The sequence below is a fragment of the Podospora anserina genome, chromosome 3, assembly GCF_000226545.1.
Source record: "Podospora anserina S mat+ genomic DNA chromosome 3, supercontig 2".
Classification (NCBI taxonomy): Eukaryota; Fungi; Ascomycota; class Sordariomycetes; order Sordariales; family Podosporaceae; genus Podospora; species Podospora anserina.
Genome location: NW_001914856.1, coordinates 326,226 through 348,654, shown reverse-complemented (window position 1 = coordinate 348,654; position 22,429 = coordinate 326,226). Strand labels below are relative to the sequence as shown.

General features: G+C 50.8%; 7 protein-coding genes across 7 annotated transcripts; 4 read left to right on the top strand and 3 right to left on the bottom strand.

The window, feature by feature from the left end:
* Window positions 1–5,742: 5,742 nt before the first annotated feature.
* On the bottom strand, window positions 5,743–6,532 carry PODANS_3_2820 (uncharacterized protein; the record flags this gene model as incomplete). Its single annotated transcript, XM_001909019.1, has 2 exons — window positions 5,743–6,370; window positions 6,447–6,532. The coding sequence occupies 2 exons, from the start codon at window positions 6,530–6,532 to the stop codon at window positions 5,743–5,745; spliced, it is 714 nt and encodes a 237-aa protein (XP_001909054.1).
* Window positions 6,533–7,066: 534 nt separating this feature from the next.
* On the bottom strand, window positions 7,067–7,690 carry PODANS_3_2815 (uncharacterized protein; the record flags this gene model as incomplete). The annotated part of the gene is made up of 1 exon (XM_001909018.1): window positions 7,067–7,690. One exon carries the CDS (start codon window positions 7,688–7,690, stop codon window positions 7,067–7,069), a length of 624 nt encoding a protein of 207 aa, XP_001909053.1.
* A 2,990-nt stretch (window positions 7,691–10,680) lies between these two features.
* Window positions 10,681–13,344, top strand: PODANS_3_2810 (uncharacterized protein; the record flags this gene model as incomplete). The annotated part of the gene is made up of 1 exon (XM_001909017.1): window positions 10,681–13,344. One exon carries the CDS (start codon window positions 10,681–10,683, stop codon window positions 13,342–13,344), a length of 2,664 nt encoding a protein of 887 aa, XP_001909052.1.
* A 1,912-nt stretch (window positions 13,345–15,256) lies between these two features.
* Window positions 15,257–15,625, top strand: PODANS_3_2800 (uncharacterized protein; the record flags this gene model as incomplete). The annotated part of the gene is made up of 1 exon (XM_001909016.1): window positions 15,257–15,625. The coding sequence occupies one exon, from the start codon at window positions 15,257–15,259 to the stop codon at window positions 15,623–15,625; it is 369 nt and encodes a 122-aa protein (XP_001909051.1).
* A 2,206-nt stretch (window positions 15,626–17,831) lies between these two features.
* Window positions 17,832–19,106, top strand: PODANS_3_2790 (uncharacterized protein; the record flags this gene model as incomplete). The annotated part of the gene is made up of 1 exon (XM_001909015.1): window positions 17,832–19,106. The coding sequence occupies one exon, from the start codon at window positions 17,832–17,834 to the stop codon at window positions 19,104–19,106; it is 1,275 nt and encodes a 424-aa protein (XP_001909050.1).
* Window positions 19,107–19,594: 488 nt separating this feature from the next.
* PODANS_3_2780 (uncharacterized protein) lies at window positions 19,595–20,841 on the bottom strand (the record flags this gene model as incomplete). Its single annotated transcript, XM_001909014.1, has 2 exons — window positions 19,595–20,531; window positions 20,597–20,841. 2 exons carry the CDS (start codon window positions 20,839–20,841, stop codon window positions 19,595–19,597), a joined length of 1,182 nt encoding a protein of 393 aa, XP_001909049.1.
* Window positions 20,842–21,700: 859 nt separating this feature from the next.
* Window positions 21,701–22,213, top strand: PODANS_3_2770 (uncharacterized protein; the record flags this gene model as incomplete). The annotated part of the gene is made up of 1 exon (XM_001909013.1): window positions 21,701–22,213. The coding sequence occupies one exon, from the start codon at window positions 21,701–21,703 to the stop codon at window positions 22,211–22,213; it is 513 nt and encodes a 170-aa protein (XP_001909048.1).
* Between the last annotated feature and the right edge of the window lie 216 nt (window positions 22,214–22,429).

Here is a 22,429-nt window from a genome sequence, read left to right as displayed (position 1 = left end):
TAAAAAAAAAACTCGCCGGTTAAAGCGCAGGGGGTTGGGGGGGGGGGGTGGGCCCTGAAAAGCCCTAGGGGCGGGGGGAACGCAGCAGCGTCCGCAGCCCCCTCCCACCGCGGCGAAGCGAGCGGGAAGCGAGCGCTAATCATCCTGGCACGGGGAAGGGAAATACCCGTGTCAAGACTACTGAAGAGTCAGCAACTCTTTTTTATTCTCGACCTTAATAACAACCCAACTCCCCTTCCCCTTTGATGAAGAATACACAATCCCACACGCACAACAGACACGATTACCTGACAGATTTCACTTACCCCGAAATAAAAACCTTCAACACCCCAGTCGTGAGATCGCAGGCGTACGACCAGACACCCAACTCTTCAAGCAGGGAGTGGAAGCCGGAAAAGGGATAAGCGGAGGAGGCGGCGTTGGGGACTATGAGCGCGTCCCAGAGGTTGTTGAGGAGGGTGGTGAACTGGCGCTGGTGATCCGTTTTCAGGGCTGGGATGGGACTGAGGGCGTTTGGAAACGGACTCAAAAGAAAGAACAGGGGGCCTGCCTGCGCTTTGATAGTCGGAGACAACGACAGGGGGTGGTGGGTTGGTTTGGTGGCTCAACTGGAGAATCCCAGGGGAAAGGGCGGGAAGGGACCAAAGTACTTATGGATGCGTTTGGACCAGACAGCTGTGGGCTAGGTGGGGAAGGACTGGGAGGTGGAATGGGGTTGTTGGCTTGGTTTTCACTGGGTCGTCGTGGTGGATCGGGGTGGTGAATTATGACAGGGAGGCGCTGTTTGCTTGGGTGGTGCTAGCAACTGGCAGCTCACTATTGTCTGACCAAGGAATGGTATTCCAGGGATAGCTTTCCTGGCTTTGAAGGAGTCTACCTCCACTCGGGCTTACCGGGCGTTTGTGGCGGAGCTTTGTCGCTGCTGTAGCCTTGATTCTGTCTAGGTTGGAAGAAACCGGTCGCAAACTTCACACCCTCTGGGAGATGTTGACACAATGTTCGTCTATATACGAATCTACGAATATCACATCATTCAGTTCCAGCTTCCCGCAATATAACGTGCCCTGTATTTTGACTCATTGCCGGCCAACAATAGACAGGACAAGGTAACAGCAGTCCAGTCATGTACGAGCAGAAACAGCCACGATTGGGGAGCATGATACCACAGCGTCAAGCCGAGGAGAGCTAGACGTCAGACCGATCATCGTAGCACACGACAGCTTTGAGGCAAAACCAGAAGATGAAAGGGTTCATGACCGAGTCATTCCCGCTCAAAATATCTACTCACATATGCATCACCCTCGATGGGGATGAAACGGACAACGCTGATCTGGTGTGACCTCCCTAGTCACGTCTTTATTCCATGACGCAAACATGGAAGTATGGCACCAAGACCAGCCGAAAGTGACTCGACAAAACAAACTTGCAAGTGGCGAACTGTTCAGGGATGAATTGATGATGGGTATCGACAGAGAACGTATGTCTTGTAAGAAATAAGACTACCAACCGACATGTTTCCGTCACATCATTGCCAGGGACAACACGCATCCTACACGCTCAAATCCCAGAGTAGCCTGGGCCGCTTCTACCACAAGAGCCAGCATTGGCAGTTCAAAGGATTGCCGTGTGTGGAAGAGTCGAGGAAGGGAGCCCAAAACTCTTGAAAGGCTATATGACGTGGGATTGATGTGTAAAAATGTACTTGAGATCAGAACACGGTCGAGAGATTCTGTGCAAAACCAATCCCAGCCGAGCCGGGACTCGCAGACCTCTTGCTCAAAGATGTTATGGCCAGGGTTGATTAACAGGTTAAGAGCACTCGATACAGGTGGAAACAGTGGCGGACACAGGTTCTATTTAGCTGACGAAGCCACAGAGTTGATTTGAAGCATGTAATTGAACTGATGGCATTGTCTGATCAAAGATAGCCACCAACCCAAGCAGAATACCTTGCCCATAGAGATACTCGAGCACGTGCTCCTCCCTCCAAGCTCACCAGAGCTCTCCGCCAACCGTGAGCTGCATGCAACCCTTGAACACCACCCTTTGATCAGCTCGGCCGAGATTTGCGTAAGTGCATTGCATCAATCCTCTGCTCCACTCCATCCAGACACTGCTCAATCGACTCGACGTGCGTGGGCGGGGTAAACGCCGCCGACACAGCCTTGGAATGGCAGGATTGACCTTGAGAGCGCCCAGGGCTTCTCCGCGATGGGAGTCGTGGGCAGTGATGTGAGAGCCGTCGAGAGGGCCTTGGGCAGGTGGGCTGATGGGAGCCGTGGGCAGTGATGTCCGCCTCTTCCTCTGTTTCACCGAAATGTTAGCACAAAGGCCATGTTGTGGGCTGATTGGGAGAATAAACCTTGTTGTCATGTCCTGGCAAGAGAAACGGCCGATGGACGCCTGGGCTCCTCGACGAGTTTGCCCGCTTCAGGACCATGAGGACGTTCGCGCTGTCTGGGGAAACCCGCCCTGGACGAGTAGCCCTGGTAAGCGACAGGTTGCTCCTGGCTGGTTATGTATCCATGCTGCTGGATCTGTGACATATTGGAGGCTTCGTGGCCGTTGCTAGGCGGAAGACTCATCGCACCGAACTGGCTCGAGAGGGAGTCTACGCCCTCGGAGCTGTGACCAAGATGATGGGCATGAGAGCCCGACAGGATCCCTCCATGAGGGTAAAAGATAGTTAATAGGCCTTAAAAGATAGTCAAAAGGTCTGACGCTGCCCATCCTCGCAAAGAGGAGAATGTGGTCAGCAAACCAATCTGTCATGGTTGGAGATGAGGACAAGAGTGGGTGGGACAGACTCACCGACCTGACAGGGTCGAACGCGCCAGACAAGAGAACATCGGCTTGGATACAGTGCAGTTGGCGTGGACCAAGGTCTGCGAGGAACGACGCGCCAGCCAGGCTCTGGGATTGGTGACACGGTGAAGATGAGGACGAAGAGAGGAAGGCTGACCTTCATCCGTTGCCCGAGGGCGATGCGGACTGCGTTGACCAGAAAAGGTTATGAGTTGAAGAATTCTCAGAGATCAAAGGATATACCAGGAAAATTACGGTGGGACGTCAGGTGACTGAGCCCTGCCAGGGGAACTAGATTTTCCGGGGCTCTTTCCCTAGGAGAGAAGGAAAATACGAGGACTCCATGTGAGCACGTCAGTGCCTAGGCCCGGTCAGGGGCGGGGACCTGAGCAGGCTCAAGCCTAGGCGCGGGGAAGGTAATATAGAAAGGCGCACTGCTCAGATGGCTCGAGTATGGCGTCAGAAGCGGGGATCGAGTCTTCTGTGTGCCATTCTTCGTGGACCGGATGCTTACTTGACCGGTCGCGTTCAAGCCTCCTTACCGCGATGGCCAGATCACGGCCCATGATTGGAGATCAAAAGAACGTTCCAGTCTCGCATGCTGGAACCATCATGACACAGATCAGGGCTGCCGAACTCTGAAAACTTGTTCACAGAAGGAGGCAAGTCTGCGGAGCGCCGGCTATCTGCCTAACTGGTAGAACGGACGGGAGGGAAGGAGCCAAGAGGACTATCCGTAAATCAACCTGGCCCAGTCTTTGTGCCCTCTACATGATCCAATCCCTCACCTTGTGCTATTGTAATTTCCGCGCTGTGGTCCTTTCTGAGTTGTGAAACAGACAGTAACGTATTTGATAAGCGAGCGGATCGGACAAGCGAGTGGATCGATTTCGTACGCGATATAGCTCTCTACCTGCAACATCGATTTCCTCTACCATACTAAGATGTCTTCGATTCTAGTTAAAACAAAAGTTATTCTTATACTCGAAGCCCTTAAAAATAACCCTAAACTAAGCCTCAAAGCTGCAGCGAGGCTCTATTCTGTGCCTTATACTACCCTCCATCGCCGGCGCGCTGGTAAACCTGTATGACACGATATTCTAGCTAACTTACGCAATTTAACGGATCTGGAGGAGAAGACAATAGTTTAGTACGTTCTTGAGCTATCTACACGCGTATTTCTACCTAAATTAAGTAGCGTAGAAAATATAGTTAACTAACTATTACGCGTACGCGACGCGCCCCCTATTAGTTAACGCTAAGTATATAACTTCGTTAAACGTTAATTATAGTTCCGTACGCGTTTTATATATAAATATAATTACTAGAGAGCTAAGTGCGAAAATCCGAAAGTTATTACTAAGTAGTTTACGCTTATATAAAATATTAAAGTTAAATATAATATTATAAATAATAATATTTATAACTTCGATAAAACTAGGTTTATAATAAATATTATTTTTATAAGTATAATAATTATAATTTCGGACAGCTTTAATAAAGTAAAATTAATTTAGTTTAATAACCGTAAGTAAGTAATGGTAATTTAAGGAATTAATACCTTCGGCTAGGCTATTCCGCCCTTTATTATTTTAACCGTATAATATTATTTTATTAATTAATATATTAAATATAATTTATTATTTATTTAATATATTATAATTATTAATAATAATTAAATTATTAATCCGATAAATTTAAATTAAATTAAATATTTCGATTATTATATAGCGTTTCGTATAAGGGGTAAATACCGGTTATTAATCCTCGATAATTATAAAAATTATTATTTAATTAAATTTAAACGTTATTATTAATAAAATAATATTATTACGCTTTATATACTTTTATATTCCTCTTACCTCCTCTAGCTACTTAATATTAATTATTTTAGGCTATTAAAATAAATATACGGCCGTTAAATTAAGGGTTTAATATATATATATATTAATTATATAAGTAAACTCGAGTTTCTTTATACCTTCCGCGAAACTTTTTTCGCCTTTATAACGGAGAAAAATATATAGAGTAGCTTTACGGGTACTAGCCTTATACTATATAATTTAAAGTAAAGTACTTTCTAAACTAAATATAAAACTTTATACGTTTATACCCCTATCCTTAAGGCCGGGTATAATATTACTTTAAGTATTTTAAATATTTTAAAACCCCCGAAAAACTAATTTATAATTAATATTTATTAAAATTCGTATTATTAATTATTAAAATAATTTCCCGACTTTAATATTAATTATAGTAAACTAGCTTACTAAAAGTATAATAATTATAATATATTAAATAACTCTCCTTTAGTTAAAAGTATCTTTATTCTATAAAACAAACGAGGTACTAAGTAAGCGCCGGAAAATAAAAAAAATACGTATACAGCTTGGAGGATCACTTACTATACAAGATGTACAGGATCTACTAGACTAGAAGGCTGTGGGTGGAGAGGTAGCGCAAGGAAAGGAGCAGGGTAGTGGTAGTGTAGGGGGAGGGCGTACGAAGGTTCAGTGCTGTGGTGTGTGCGGCAAGCCTGGCCATAATATCCGTACGTGCCAGGAGGTTGCAGAAGAGTCTGATTCAGCTGTTTCTGATGTAATTGTAGTAGGTTAATAGTGTTATTGTTTTGTAATTGAGGATGGTTGTAATAGGGTAGTGGAAATCGATCCACTCGCTTGTCCGATCCGCTCGCTTATCAAATACGTTATGTGATAACATCGTGCTATTGCACTAATGAAGCCAGCTCACGGTTGTTTTGGGCTATGAGAAGATATATTAATGAACTATGGGAGAGCGTATGAGATGAAAAGTAAAGCTTGATGTCCGCCTCCAAAAATGACTCGGTTGTACATGTTTTATTGCAGAACACGTAATTTCCCAGCGCCAAACACCCACCTCGCAAAACAATGCCATAACCCCCCCCCCCCCTTAATATCACTTCCACCACCCCTTCTCAATATCCCAGTAAACAACCCTCTTGTCTCCATGATCCTTGTCCACCTCCACAACCCTCTTCACCATCCTCGCCCCCCCATCCAACAGCACCATCTCCAACCCACCAAGTTTCTTCTCCACCGCCGCGGTCAAAACACATTGACTATACAACACCCTAATCGCCCCCATATGACTCTTAGGCAGCCTCCTCTCCTTAATCAGAAACCTGTCCATCACCGCAATGGTATGAAACGACCAGGCATTCAACCTGTACGGCAACAGCACCGTCTCATGGTACAGCTGCCGACAAACCGGCGACAGCAGCGTCATGCCTCTTTTCCAGTTTTGATACGCCGCCGGAATCCTCTGCCCGGGTCCCACCGGCTTAAGGTGAACCGTAGGCCAGGGGTTCTCCTCCCGCCCAAATACCATGCACCCGAACCCCCCAGGAACAACATCGTACAGCGGTCGATGAGTGTTGTTACTATTCGCGCCGTTGCTGATAGCCCTGAACTGATACTTTTTGAATATAACTTGGATCTGGCCGACGGATAACACGAGCTCGTAGATGCGATTTCGGAGTTCAGGGGGGAGGCGGAGGAGCGGGGAGTTGGTGTTTTGGACCCATCTGATAAAGAAGAGACAGTTTGTTAGTGGGGAAGTTTGGAGATGGAGGACAAGGACACAGGGAAGGGAGGACAAACAGTTCTGACTCGCGGCTCCCCTCAATGGGGAGGGATCTGTGTAGTTTATTCTGGAGTTTTCGTTGTCGGGACTTGGTCAACTGCATGTCGCGGGGCTGGAGGGGTCAATGGGGGCGGGGAATGGAGATGGTGGCGATGATGCTTGGGGATGACGGGTGAACGTTGTTTTGGCTGGGCGCGGTTGGGGGATGCCAAGATGTCTTACCACAACCAGGAGAACGCTATGGCGCGCCAGACCGGGGGTAAGCGGGGCGGACAGGGGAGGAACTTCGTGTTAGTGGGTTAGGTGTGTTGCCGTGGTCCAGACTATCACGTAGCACAGACTATCACGTAGCACAGACATCGAGGCATCATGGAATGGTATAAGTGCCTATGATTGGCTCGATGACTCTTTTCCTCCCAGAGAGCACTCCAGTCTTGAGATGGTCAGAATAAGTAAGGTATGTACATGATAATCAGTTGGTTCCATGGTCCTCCGCTTCATTATGCTAGTCTCTGCTTCCTGGTGAAAGGACCAAAATATTACTGAAATCGTTAGAAAACGAGACAACTTCCACGCCAGCCTGGTTGGCAAATATGCTTGCTTCCCTCCAAAGCATCAAGAATCTCCCGTTCACAGCTCAGACCTGCTCATACAGCCTCTTTCCAACATAGCGCGCCTCATCCTTCATCATCTTGATCAAGAACTTGCTCATCTCTCCCGGCGGCGGGCCCCTTGCGTTGAGCTCATCCACCACCCCGTCAACCATCTCCGGTGGGTTTTTCATGTCCCGACTCTGCTGCATCAAGTCGTGAATGTTCCACACCTCGTCCCCGAATCTCTCTCTGGTCGTATCAGGGCCATGCTGTTCGATCATGGGGAAGGGCTTGCCGGTGCATTCTCGCATGAGGAGCTCTTTGGTGAGCTGAGCGTGCTGCATACCGACGTCGGGCTTTCGGAAGCAGAAGCGGTCCCAGACAGGGTAGACGGGGGGCTCGACGTTTTTCGGCTGGGATACGGTTTCGACGGTCTTGAAGTAGGAGCAGAAGAGCCTGTCGAACTCGGCGTTGAGGTCACGTTCGACGGAGGAGGCCTTCGTTGAAGATGAGGAGGCGTCGGGAGAAGTTGGCGGGGTCTCGTAGTCGATTGAATAGGCCTCGAATGTGTTTTCGAAGGCCTTGTTTCTAGACGAAGATGCCTCGGCACTATCTTCTGACGCCTTATTTTGAGAAGATGAGGCATCTATTATGCAGTTGAAGGCCATTGCTTTGGTGCGGGTAGGTGTTCTTTTGGCTGTAGTAGAGGTCTGCCTAAGGCATTGTAATCATGTGTGTATTTGGCTACTGGAAGGTGCCATGCTACCTAGTGGAGCAGGAACAGAGCAGCTTCCGAGTTGGTAGGTGCGATGCTAAGGACCTGGCACATTGCTCCTGGTTTGAATCGAGAAACAAGAAGGAAGCTTGTCACGGTATAGCTCGTTATCTGGTCACACCGTTGTCTTTCACCAAGCTATCCCCTTCACGATAGTCATGGACTACCTACTCATCCATTCCGTCGGTCTCCATAGCCGGAGGCTTGACTGCCTTACTTAGGTACCTTACGCCGTCAGTAACATTTTGGTGTGCATTTCACCGTGTCCAGCTCACCTTGACTTTGTCACATTACCTAAGGTACCCATGTATCAAGACATAAAGTACCTAGAATTTAGAAAGCATCTTGCATGAAGCTCGGCTTGCAGGAGCAGTGTCGCCGCGCATTTTCCGCTGACCGACACGTCGCCTGCGCTTGGGCATGCTCAGTCCAACCCTCTTGTAGAGCTCCAGCTTGCCCAACCCGCTTTCGAGGCAACTGAGCGTGGTTTGACAAGATTGGAATAATGTCGATGAATGCGCAGTTGGGCTTTCAGACAGCAATGGTCGTGGCTGCAGTATCGACCGTGTTGTATTGCCATTGGGCGCTACTCGCTCAACGCTCCAAATGTGAGACATCGCGACCAATTGCCGCCCATTTCCATTACTCAAATCAATCAAGGTCCACAAATGGGAGTTGCTTCGAGAGTAGCGTTTTGGAAGACTCGAATATGGGTATTTGAACGCAAGTTCAAATGCTCTCATTACTCTTTGGATTTCCCAACTCCATTGTTCCACTTTCCTAGCCACCATATTCGGAAAGATAAAGCGATCATGAAGCCAGAACCTCTTTTTGGGTTTGCTGCCCTCATCTTACCAGCCAGCTTCGGGGCCGCATCAGATTCAGCAAAAGCATTGTACGATCAAATCCACCAGATAAAGCACAACACCTCCTTGCTCCATGACACGAAAGCACCCGGTTGGGTCTCGGCACCCACCATGAGGGGGCACAACCAGCATTTTGTGGAGCTGTTTGCTGACGCTTTTCGCCTGTGTCTACACGGCTCTCCACCTCAACATCCCCGAGCGAGGCATCACAAACGTTCAGCTTGTGGCTAAGAGGATCAAGTGGATGTTTATTACCCTTTTGTTCCCCGAACTCGTCTTGTTTTACGCGTCTGCGCAGTGGTGGAAAGCCAAGAAGCTGGCTGCCGCCTTGAGCCTTGAGGAGAAACAACAGCTTCAGATCAGCGGACCACCCCAACTCAGAACTTTTCACGAAGTCGTGAACAAGATGCTCAAGCAAAATGTCACGAGAAGCACAGGCGACATTGAGAAGATTGGGAGTCATGAGAGCTCCAGCTCAAGCACTATTAATGATAGTGTGAGTACTAATCTACCATGTCCGGTGTCTCATCTCATACTAACGGACCTCCCAGTGCATTTTCGACCTGAAATATGGGTTTTATATTTTGATGGGAGGGCTCGAAGCTGAACTAGACGGAAAGACAGTCATCTTGTCCCATCATGGCGCGCTGCTTCTAGCCCAGAAGGATATCAAGCCCTTCAGAATACCAAGATCCACCATCTTGGACCAAACAAAAGCCGACGTGCTGCAAAAGCTGTTGGTCATTGTACAGGTCAGCTGGATGGTCATTGAGTGTGTATCCCGCAAGGCATACGGCTTGCCTATAAGTCTCCTAGAGCTGCACACCATGGTACATGTCGCATGTGCTATCATGTTATACTTTTTCTGGTTCGAGGTATGGCCGATCATGGATTCCCTGCCCATGTCGACCCGCGTTTCAAACCTTTCGTTCTAACTAATGCGTACAGAAACCGTTTGATATCAGAGGGTTTCGCAAACTTGAGCATCCTAATGTTGACCTCCTGAGCGCTGATGCCCGGCTTGGGCATGTGTACAAAAGCCACGGCAATCTTGCGAACTTTTCTAGCTCTGCTTTGCGCAGTCTTGAGCATGATCACAAGGGAGGCTCTCACGATTACACCTTTTCCCACCTTTTGGAACACCTCAAAGGAAGGGTGTATCTGTTTCTCGTGCTGACACTTGTACCGGCGATTTATGGCAGCATCCACTTGCTGGCTTGGGACTTCATCTTTCCAACTCAAATTGAGGCTCTATTATGGAAGGTTTCTTCACTCGCCATGGTTCTCACAATGCCGGCATGCATTGCTGGGCAGCTTCTTATGACCGCCGTGGGACAGCTTTTTGAAGCGTTCGAGAACATCACAGTTCGAAACGACGTTCGTGACAAGCTGCTGGTCATGGTAATGCTCGTCCTGGAAGTGTTGCTATATGGTACTTTAGGTGCGGGAATTCTGTGTTTGACTGGGGCTCGGCTGTATATTGTGGTGGAATCCTTCGCCAGTCTGAGAGCCGTACCACTGGGCGTTTACCACACACCGTCATGGATTCAGATGATACCACACTTCTAAGATCTTTGGATAGGTACCTTAGCTTTATCGTTCAACATCAGAACTCACCACTACCCACATCGAATTCTCATATGACCACCAAGACCCCCTCGCCAAAGCCTTGTTCATCATGCCTGGCTGTAAATGGTACCTCATGTATGACCGCAACCTCATTTCCAGCTCTCCTTGGCATCAAGACGAAGCTGACGGAGCGGGGCTGTGGGTCTTCCCCGCAAATCACGTCTTGGCGGTCCCGCGGATGGAGCTCCGTGCCACAATCCAGGGGAACGGCACCTGACCCAGGGCTCTTGGCATGGCCGGCCAACCGGGGACTGCCAGCAAACAACGGCGTGCTGTCTGAAACAACAAACGGAACAAGTAGGGGCGAACCTCTTCCGTCTCTCGATTCTCGAAGCCGTGCTTGATATCGTTCGCTTCGCGCGGAGTATAAGAGTGCAAGATCACCATCATGTCGGCTCTAAGTTTCATCAAGCGTGCTGGTCGCTCAAAGCCCAGCTCTCCGGCCGCACCCATGCTCTCCCGTTCCACAGCAGCGGGGACCCCTTCCTCATCCAGGTCCCCGGTAGTAGACACAGATGCGACTACAGACCGCTACTCATTTCCATCCAACCCATCCGCCAACCCCAAAGCTGTTGTCACCGGCGGGACCAAGGGCAGTTACTACCGCTTCACAATTCTGACCAGCAAACTCATCCGCTACGAGTGGTCTCCGGATGGCGGTTTCGAAGACCGCGTGTCCACCTTTGCATTATTCCGGAACTTTGACGCTCCGGCCTTCCGCACGGTCGACAAGGAGGACCGGTTAGAGATCATCACCGATCATTTTCATCTGCAGTACGACAAGAAGAAGTTTTCGACCTATGGTTTCTCAGTCAAAGTTGCCGATGATGTGTGGAGGTACGACGGCAATAGCTATGGCGATCTAGGCGGCACAGCAAGGACACTGGATGGTGCCTGGGGAAGGGTGGATCTGGACCCTGGTGTCCTCTCGCGCAGGGCTTATGCCGTTCTCGATGACAGCAAGTCCATGCTGTTCGACGCTGATGGATGGATCGCAACGAGGAAGCCGGGTCGGATTGATGGATACATCTTTGCCTACAATGGAGATCACAAGGCTGCTATCAAGGACTTTTATCGATTGTCAGGCAGCCAGCCGGTCCTCCCGAGATGGACCCTTGGCAACTGGTGGTCAAGATACCATGCATACTCGGCCGAGGAGTACCTCGAGTTGATGGATCACTTCCAGAAAGAGGGAGTGCCACTCAGTGCCGCTGTTATTGACATGGACTGGCACAAAGTGCGCATCCCTAGCAAGTACGGGTCTGGATGGACAGGATACAGCTGGAACAGGGACCTTTTCCCACAACCCGACAAGTTCCTCAAGCAGCTCCACGACCGCAGACTCAAGGTTACCGTCAATGACCACCCGGCTGACGGCATCCGCGCATTCGAAGACCAGTACAAGGAGGTTGCAAAGGCCCTGAACCACGACACATCTCGCGAGGAACCTATCAGGTTCGATTGCTGCAGTCGCAAGTTCATGGATGCCTACTTTGATGTGCTCAAAGTTGGACTGGAGAAACAAGGTATTGACTTTTGGTGGATTGACTGGCAGCAGGGAACGCGCTCTCGGATCCCCGGCGTTGACCCCCTTTGGGTACTCAACCACTATCACTACCTCACCAGCCGAAGAAATGTCAAAACAATCGAGAAGCCCATCACTTTTTCCCGTTATGCTGGCGCCGGCTCCCACCGCTACCCTATTGGCTTCTCCGGCGACACTCAAATCAGCTGGGCGGGTCTCCAATTTCAGCCCGAGTTCACGGCCACTGCCTCCAACATTGGGTATGGCTGGTGGTCTCACGACATTGGTGGACATTGGGGTGGGTGGCGCTCAAATGAGCTCACCGTTCGTTGGGTCCAGCTTGGCGTCTTCTCGCCCATCCTCCGTCTGCATTCATCCAAGTCACTCTGGAACAGCAAGGAGCCCTGGAGCTTCGAGTCCCAACCAGGTCGAATAATCAAGGACTTTTTGGTTCTGCGTCACCGACTCGTGCCATACCTGTACACCATGAACATCCGTGCAGCATTCGATGCCGAGCCGCTGATCCAGCCAATGTACTGGAACCACCCACACACGGAAGAGGCCTACCACGTGCCCACTCAGTACTACTTCGGCCCTAATCTGGTCGTTGCACCAATCACGTCACCCGACGACGGTATCACCCTGACCTCGTCTACCCGAGCTTGGCTCCCCGAAGGCCGATACGTCTCCCTGTTTGCCCCCCACATAGTCTACACCGGCAACCGACACATCCAACTCCATCGACCCCTTGATCAAATCCCCGTCCTCGCCAAAGAAGGCACAATCATCCCCTTGGACACCACCCCGACTGTTTCAAACGGCACCCCTCGCCCCGAAGAAATCACGATTCTCCTTGTCGTGGGCAAAGACGCCCACTTCAACCTCCTCGAAGAACCCCATGCGTCTTCCCATCACTACGAGATTCCTCACGACGATCCCCGCAAGAACTTCACCTCCACCCCTATTACCTGGAACCAAAAGGCAGGCCGGCTGACTATTGGCCCCGAGAGGAACCCGCATTCCCAATACCACACCAGCCCTAACCGATACTGGAAAGTGAGGCTCATCGGGCACACTGCTACCGAGGCCAGCCTCAAGACGAGCGGGGCGGGGCATTGGAAGGTTACCAAAGTCGACGGCTCCACGGAGATCGACCTCGGCCCTGTCTTCCGCTCGGGTGCTACTGACTCTGCCGGTCAAGTATTTGAGATGTTTGTCGGCCACGATCTACAGCTCGATGTTTTGGATTTCAGGAAGCAGGCGTTTGATCGGATTCACAGGGCGGAGGGGTGGTATGCGGATAAGGATAGGGTTTGGAACTGTGTTGCTGATGCGAACAGTGGGAGTGTGCAGGAGAGGGTGGAGAGATTGTATCATTTGGATGGGGTGTATGCTAGCTTGAAGAACTCGGTGATGGAGGTTTGGGCGGCGGATGATAGGGCGGAGGGGACGGCGTTTGGGAGGGAGATTTGGACTAGTGTCGCTGGGGTTGGGGAGGAGGATTGGGATGATTATGTTTTGGTTTAGGGGGCGGGGGTTGGATATGGCATGATGTCTGGCTGTGCTAGCTTTGTACGTTTCCTTGTTTTCCATTCGTCTCGTTGAGGGTTGTTCTGACATTGATCTAGCATATTGTTCCTAGCATGGTGTTCTTTCGAGTTTATACATAACGCATTTTCCATCCTGAGCACATCCAGCGCGTATATGGTCCCTGATACCTCTGCTAACCGTCTCTCTCGACCAACGCCTTGACCTTCAAACTGCTGAGGGCTGACCGGCCGACCGCAGGAGGCTGAGTGCATGGTTGTGGCGGAGTGCAGCTACCGCCCGCCATTGGTGTATCTTCCCGCAGAAAATGGAAATTTCATGAAGTGGGGTGTTTCATCGCTTTTCAGGTTCTCGGTCCTCTTCCCGCATGCCCAAGTCAAGGTACCTGGACTGGATATCGACCTTCCACTACGATATCCCTCTCACACTTGGCAACGGTGTGGATACACACGAGCAAACCACGCAACCAGACATCGTCTCGTTGGATTCGATCCGAGTATCAACTATTGCGAGAGGTCCATTCAACTGTTTCCCTGCAATCCTCCTGAGTCCTATCCAAAGCCAAACATGTCGAATATGGATATTCCACCAAGTGGCTTGACCGTGATTGGCAATCTTGACGAAATAGAATTGGAGTAATGGAGGAGTGCTAGGTAGAGCAACATCCAAGGTTGTGTACTGGGCACGCGATCTACTCCCGGAGATTCTTCCAAAGGCTCGAGTACTTACCTACGGGCATGATACGCATATCAGGCACAAATTGGTTAGACCCCCCATTGAACCGCACTCAGGTCTATGACATTGCTTGGGATTTCCTGCAGGAGATATCTGCTCTCAGACAGCACGACCCCGATAGACCAGTCATAATTGTGGCTCACAGCCTTGGTGGTATTCTTGTCAAGGAGATGCTACGACGTTCGAGCAACTGTCTCATGGGTCAAGCAGGGCTGAGAACAGTTTTTGAATCTACCAGGGGTCTCATGTTCTTTTAAACACCCCATCGAGGAGCTGAACCACGCGGCATTCTCAAGAGCGTGGCTGAAGCCCTTGCCAAAGTTTTGGCATTTAGGATCAATAAGTCAATCATTGATACCCTGCTACCCACATCAGGAAGGCTCCGCGAATTGAGAGACGAGCTTGGCCCTACCACCGAGTTCATTGGCTGGAAGACCCACTTGTTTCAGGAGGAGCTCGGACTTCAAGCTCTCAATGGCACGAAGGTTGTGGAAGACTCATCATCTTCTATGGATTTACCGACCTATGACACCACTCAACATATCGCCCGAAACCACATGGATATGTGCCGCTTTAGCGGTCTAGACGATGTCGAGTTCAAAGAAGGTGGCCGGCGCGCTTGTCGATCTCGCCACTGCTCCTTCAGGCCGCGATCGTCATAGTAACCAGTCACGATCGGGCGGGCCCCGGCCTTCTAATCCTCGGCTTCAAAGAAGTAGACTTCTTTCTGGACTCATTGCGATTTGATCGGGTCGATGTGCGTCAGCTCACCGTCAAGAGTGCTCACGTCGATACTTGCCAGTGGTTACTTGACAAAGACGAGCATCTTTAATGGCGAGATGTGACAAAACTAAAGGACCATCACATCACAGATTTCTCTGGATCAGAGGCCACGCCGGAACAGGCAAGTCAACACTCATGAAGTTCGCCTTGTCCCACGAGCAGGACCAATCCGGCTCCGGGGACAACATTATCATTTCGTTCTTCTTCCATGCCCGCGGGGAAACGCTAGAGAAGTCAGTGGAGGGAATGTATCAATCATTGCTCCTCCGGCTGCTGGAAAGGGCGCCGCATCTGCAGAAAGCGTTAGATTGCCTTCAGTCTAATCACAAGTAGAGCGTTGAGTCACTGAGGGCAATCTTTGAGCAGTCTGTCCATGGGCTGGGGAATACGCCGCTCATCTGTTACATTGACGCACTGGGACGAGTGTAACGAGTCACAGCTTGGTGATATGCTATCAAGTTTTGAAAGTCTTGGACGGGACGCTGTTTCCACCGGCAGGAATGTTCGTATTTGTTTCTCAAGCAGGCATTATCCAATTTTTGACCTTGAGAGGAGCCTCAAGTTTGACCTCGAGACTCAACAAGGCCACACGGACGACATTATCAAGTACATCAACATCAAACTCAAACCAGGGAGACACCCGAAAGCGGACGAGTTAAAAGAGCGCCTCCAGAGTCGGGCCAATGGAGTTTTCATATGGGTCGCATTGGTTATCGACATGCTCAACAAGGACCTCGCGTGAGGCCGGATCTATTCCGTATGGGGGACGCTGGACAAGATACCAACCGATCTACACGCTTTTTTCCACGAAATGACGAAGAATGCCGAGAGCAAAGACGAACATGATGATTTGTTGCTCAGTGTTCAGTGGATGCTCCATTCGCAACGGCCATCAACACCGGAGGAGCTCTATTTTGGACTGTTGTGTGGAAAGAAGCTAAGGGGTCACTTCACTCTTAAACCAGCAGATTGGCAGGACTGTAGACCTACACTTGGGGACATCCATCGGTTCATTACGGATGCTTCCAAAGGTCTCATTGAAATTGCCGGATTCTGCGAAGACGACCTTTCCCCTTACACCCTTCGTCGCAAAACTCCACTGTCAAAAAACGGCTCTCCGTTATTTACTGTTCAGTTCATCCACAACTCCGTCAGAAGCTTCCTACATTCCCCCGAAGGTCATATCTCAGTTGTGGCCTGACATGAGCCAGAGCTTCGTGGGCCGTACACATGACTTCTTGAAGAGGTCTTGTCGGGTTACCATCAATCTTGGAAAAGGGATCCAAACCCAGCAGGCGAAAGCATCGATACCCGTTCTTGAAATATGCCACCGGCAATATATTCAGACACGCGGAAATAGCTCAGAACAATGGAATCGGCCAGTCCATCTTGCTGAAGGCCTTTGATGTCGGTCGCTACAGTGCCATCTGCAACCCTGACAGACCTGCTAGCCTTCTCTACATACTGGCTGAATAAGATTCGTCCCGGCCTCTGCAAAGAGATTTGCACCCTAGACGACTACCTAAAGCCAGAGAGCGCTACGTACATGTGCCCGCTGTTTGCGGCACGTGTCCATAGGGGTGATTCAGTCGTTCAAGTATTCCTGAATATTCACACCAACAGGAAGAAGTTCCACCTTGATAACAGCGGAGGACTGAGAAACTTGTACGATAACTACTTCTCTACTATCAAGTCAAGAGGCCGTATTGGAATGAGCTTCAATGTCGCTACACCCGAGGATGCCTGGTACTGGATAAATCACATCGAGAAATCCAGCCTAACGCGAAGGGACAAAAGTACCACTATGATGACCACACCGAAGACGAGACCCTGTCATTCTTCCTCCTCACCACAGAACAACAGCCTTGGTCACAGCTCAACCATGGCCAGTATCTTTACAGAGACCGGCCCAGTGAGGCAGACTGGTTATTCAAGCTCTGCAAGGAGTTGAACGCGTCACTAGACTGTCGTGATGATCACGGTATGTCGCCCCTAGCGCACGCCGCGATGGAGGACAGGGCTGAAGTGGTGGAGTTCCTTTTGTCCTCCAGTCGAGTAGAAGTTGAACGTGGCGAAGTACCTGATGAGTGAGGGTGGGGCGGACGGGGAGGCAAAAGACACATTTGGAAGGAACATTCTCTGTCGAGTGATGCATTTGGCATAGAGGCCAGAGGGGGTCATGGGTATAATCACCACATTGCTTTCCACCGGCAAGTGTGATCTCCGTGTCATTGACAACGAGGGCCCTTCCGCGCTGTCTATTGTTCAGGATAGGATTGCAAAGATGGAGGAGCAACAACGGCTTGTGACACGGTGGAAACCAAGGTTCTGAATCTTTTTCAGGAACAGATCATGAAAGAGACTGTTGGACGACTGTAAACGATTTGTCATGTCAAGTGTGCTTGGGATTTTATAATTACGCACATAGTTAGATATGGACATTCAAGAGTAATGTGTAAGCGACACATTTATTGTATATCACCGAATGCCATGGTCCAAAAATACTCTGTTTGCAAGTTGCCCTCGCAGAGAAACCCTGTGGTCCAAGTTCCGTTCAGTAGGCTCTCTCCTCAGTGTGCTCCCGGTGACGGAAGAATGGAGACTTGCTCCTGGTGGGTAAGTGCTCAACCCCCCGACGTCCAGCAGGAGCACCTTTCCTCAGAATACTACTAGGGCCTAGTTGGCTTGCATTTCAAGCTGTGAACTTTTTCAAATCTGGATCCTCTTCTTTTGACTTCCTTTCCACAGTCATCAACAAAATCAACCAAGATGGAATCCAACAATTCGTAAGCCTCAATACCATCTCCTCCAACCACGTTGGTTCTGTGCTAATATTTATTTATTTCAATTTCCAGAAGCAAAAACACCCGCGAGCGACGCCGAGGCTGCGACGAAGCCCAGGTAGTCCTAGACTACATCGACGAAGAACTCTCCGGCTGGCGAAGCAAATGGCCGGTGGACGCCTGGTCGTCCACCGAGCTGCTCAACGAGTTTGCCCGCTTCTGGGCCATGAGGACGTTCGCGCCGTCCGGGGAAACCCGCCTGGAAGCGCTGAACGAGGACGGGGAGAAGATTGTGCCTTGGGCGACGGCACGCGGCCACTGGCCGATTTTGGACTTTTTAGTCGCTATTTGAGCCGCCGAGCTCGCAAATCCTTTTACCTACCTATCCCTTATCTATATCTGTTACTTTTTGTTTTGTGCTGCCTTGCTGTGTGCTTGGACATGGATGGCTTTGTGCTTGCACTTGGACGATACCCTCTAAGATCTCCAATTACCCCAAACGGCATAGTGTCTCTGCTAATCTCTGGGCAAAAACAGGACCTCACGGCCGACCGCTCGCTCCTCCACCGCCACACCACCATCGCCATCCACGCCCCCGACACCAAAATGATGCCCTCGACCCCTTTCTTGCCACCTAACGAGGCGGGCGACGAGAAAGCTCACTTCCACCGCCTCATGCTCCTCGTCCACTCCCCTCTCTGGCTCTCCACTGTCGCCGTGGTTGTCCTCACCTCCTCCCTGACGACATGGACAACAAACGCCCACTACCTCACCTTCTCCCTCCTCGTCGCCTCGCCCCCTTTTCTCCTACCCCTCTTCTTCCCCTTTCGCCCCGGGCCCGCTGCCATCGACAATGCCCCCTCCAGCGGACCGTCTTCTCACCATTACACCTCATCCTACGCCCTCAAATTCAACGTGTATATCGCCCTGCTCGTCTTCTTCGGCACCTATTTTGGCACAGCCTACTTCTTCCAACTAATGTCCATGAGATACACCTTCCCGGGCTTCCTCCCAACCTTTGACAGCGACGTCCTCCGCCGCGAGGTCACGCACACCGTTCCCGCATTCCTCTACCCCCTAACACACGCCTACTTCATCAGTTATTACTCCTTGTTGTTGGTTTTGTACGAGTACATCTCCCCAAGAAGACCCCTCGCAAGGCTGGGGACAGTCCTCGCCCTAAGTTACATGCTGGCGTTTGCGGAGACGTGGTTCATGGCTTCGGATTTGATGACGGAGTGGTTCACCTATGGTGATCGATCCAAAATGTTGAAGGTGGGATCGTGGGGGTACGCGAGTTACTTCCTTGCTGGATTGCCAATGTTACGGAGGTTGGATCCGAGGTGGGGATGGGAAAGGGTTGTCATTGAGGCGGGGGCGTGCTGTTATGGGGTTATGGTACTGCTGGAGATCTGGGGGAAGGTGACGGGGGGGGTTTGAGATGTCGTTTGTGCTGTAGCCGAAAGCCGCTCAGTCGGTGTCATTGGTCTGGCCACGGTCAATCTGAACCTAGCAAGGGGGTTTGGGTTGCTGGAACGGATCGAAATGGTTTGTTGGGCGCGTAAACCTCCCAATCGGGATCGATCCTGTTAGTCTCGGCCAGCATCGCGAGGGAGACGAGGTTTTAGGTGAAAAGGTTTATTGGAGGAAGTTGTCGTCCTTTAGAATCACTTCATGGCTTTCAATCGATTCAGTTCTGCTCTTGATTCTATGACCTCTGCGCTGAGAATTGAGGCTTGGCGACTCCAGTGTAGCAATGCATACCGCACAGAGTATGGGTTTTCGCCTCTAGGGTGTTGAGTTCCGGCATACGTTTTGACAGTCAACTGTTGTGCATTTCTATCTCGATGCGTGCGATACAGCTAGCTAAGTGAACACACCAAGAACATGAAGCAACGTGTCATATACACCTCAAGATGATCCCATTATCACTTGTCAACATCCATAACATCATCCAGCCAACCCCCAATAATCTCAATCATCTTGTCCGTCTTCATCTTGGCATCCTTCAAGCACTTCACATCATTGCCCACCATGTGCCCAATGCTGTCTTGATCAAACCCATGCACCTGATCCGGAACCAACAACCACTTGTATCTCGCCCCTCCATCCATCTTGATCACCTCTTCCCAGGCATACCGATCATCATTGCCCGTGATCAGCTCTCCCTCCTTTGCCGTCATCTGCCTTCCGACCACCTCATCCTCTCTCGGCACACGCTTGCCAGCCAGACTGCAAATCATCCTCCACGCCTCAGGAGCCAACATGTCCAGCTCGCAGCCAATCATAAAAATGTTTTTGGGGAGTGCTTCCCTCTTGGCGTGTGCTGGGCTGAGGAGTGTGTCATGCAAGTCAGTGCCGGGGTTGAGATAAGCCCAGTTGAATGTCGGCGACATGGCGAGCAGAAAGTCCTTATCTTTACCGCGGAATCCGCCAAGGTCGGGCTTGTAGCGGCGGCCGGCACACTTTGTTTCTTGAGTGGGGACAAAGTCAACCACGGGATAGAGAGGGACAACGGCTTTGACGTGGAGCTTGACGGTGTCGAGCTGGGAGACTGCTAGAGTCAAGTTGGCGCCTGCTGACCAGCCTGCTATGGCGATCCTGTCGTAGTCGATGGGCAGTGTTGTGTCGGCTAAGACAAGCTGGATGAGGGCTTCGAGGTCGTAGACGGGCTTGGGAAAGGGGGAGCCAGGTGCCTTGCTGTAATTGAGTGATACGACGAGATAGCCGTGCTTGCTGGAGAAGGCGCGATTCCAGGGGTCATTGTCCCAGGGGTTGCCCAGGACGAAGCCACCGCCGTGGATGGTGAGGAGCACAGGGAAGCGTTTGGTGCTGGTCCGGTCATAGCCTGGGGGTAGGAAGATTCTATGAAATGTGGTGAGCCATCGAACCGGAATTCTCGGTCAACCCAAAACGTAGCAGGGTCCTACCGAATGGGTAAATGCTTCAGAGCAGGGTATGCTATGATCTGGTCGGGGTACGTCTCCCCAGGTGAGATGATGTAGGTCTTCACCTTTCTGAGGAAGATCCATGGGGGCAGCAGGAGCTTCTGCACCGCAAAGGCACAGGTCGCATGGAAGAGGCGGGCAGTGGTGGGCAGCTGTGGTGCGATGCGTTGCTGAGCGCTGCCAGCGGGCGCGGCGGAGGTGTCTAGCACAGCTGCCATGGAACCCATGTTTTCGTTTTTGTCACTCTGGAGGTTATTCGGGACAGAGAGAAAGAGAAGGTCCAGGTCTGGTTCAGACGAAATTGCCGACCCAGATCGGATTTGACCTTCTGGGTTCGATGAGTCTGTTGAAGTTCAGCGTGGGGGATCGAGTCAGGTTCAGCTTCCTGAGAGTGACAGTCAACTGAGCACGGCGGGAATATGCGGCCTTTTTACTAGGAAAGGGGTACTAGGTAGGGTTCGGTCTTAATTTGCTCAGGAAGGCACGGGCCGCGCAGTGAACATCTCGTCTGATTGTATGATTGTAACATCGAGGCAGGAGGGATAACACAAAGGAGGGGGTCAACGGCCATGTTGACGTGGGGCTAGCTAACCGGTGGGTAGGGGTGGTACGGTATCTTGGCGTGTCGCGGAAATTTCCCAATGGGACAGTGACATGGCTTCATGGAGTCTTGCCGAATGCGAATCCGAGAGAAGAAGATAGTCATTATTCACTACAGATGAACTATGGTCTCGATGTCTCAAATGGCGGCATATGCCCTGTGAACCCCACAGTGACACAACATCCACTGCTCCCCACAGTGACGGGACCTGGCCCCTGAAATTGTGGGGGGCAGGAGGAGCGTGCTTGGCGCCCAAGTTGGCACAATTGGAGGGATGATGCTGATGATGTCATCGGTTCAACAGCCCCTACCTTACCAAACAAGAGCTCTTTGCTGCTATTATTCTCATCCTAAACACAAATTTGAACCTTTTCAATCATCAACTTTAGCCTGTCACCTTCGACAACAGACCGGGCACTCACATCTCCAAACAAATCACATTCAGACCTCTCTTGTCACCACCTTACGCAACCACACCCATCATCATGAACCGCTTCACCGCTCGCGTTTTGCTTGCCCAGGCTACTCCAATGTCCCGCAGACTGGCATTTCCAGTCATCACCGGCGTGAGACCGGGCCGATCTTACAGCGATGTTTCTTCCCCTAAGGCGGCGGAGCAGGCTAGCGCTGAAAGCGGCGGTTCTCGCAGCAAGGAAGCCATCGAGCAGGATGCCGTCCAGAAAGGCGAGGGCGAAGGCTCGTCTGGAGCCGGCTTTATCCCCGACCAACTCGCCCAAGGTGGCGCTAAGGGCCGCACCGGTGGAGGAGAACCGTTGGAGAGCTCGCACCATCCCCCGGCCCAACCGAAGATCAGCAACTCCAGCGTTCCTGGCAACAAGCCCAACCTGACCAAAGAGCAACAAGAAGAGGTCGATGCTCACAACGCCGAGTTTGAGAAGAAGCACGGCCGAGCCGCCAAGGCCAATGATGACAAGGTCAACAAGGCGTTCTGGAGTGGCAGAGGTGATCGCAATATCAAGGGGGCTGCGGAGGAGTAGATGACAACTTGTGTACTTTGGCATGGAATTTCAACAGACGGACTCATTTTGGCATGTACTCTTGCGTCAGGAACGGAGGACGAGGATCTAGCATCACAGACAGCATGGCACGGAAGGGCATGAAAACATGTACTTTTATTTTCGATTCATGAGTCAATTTCACACTTCTTGGGAGCATGATGAGAAACCAAGGTGATTGTGCCATTCATTGTATCA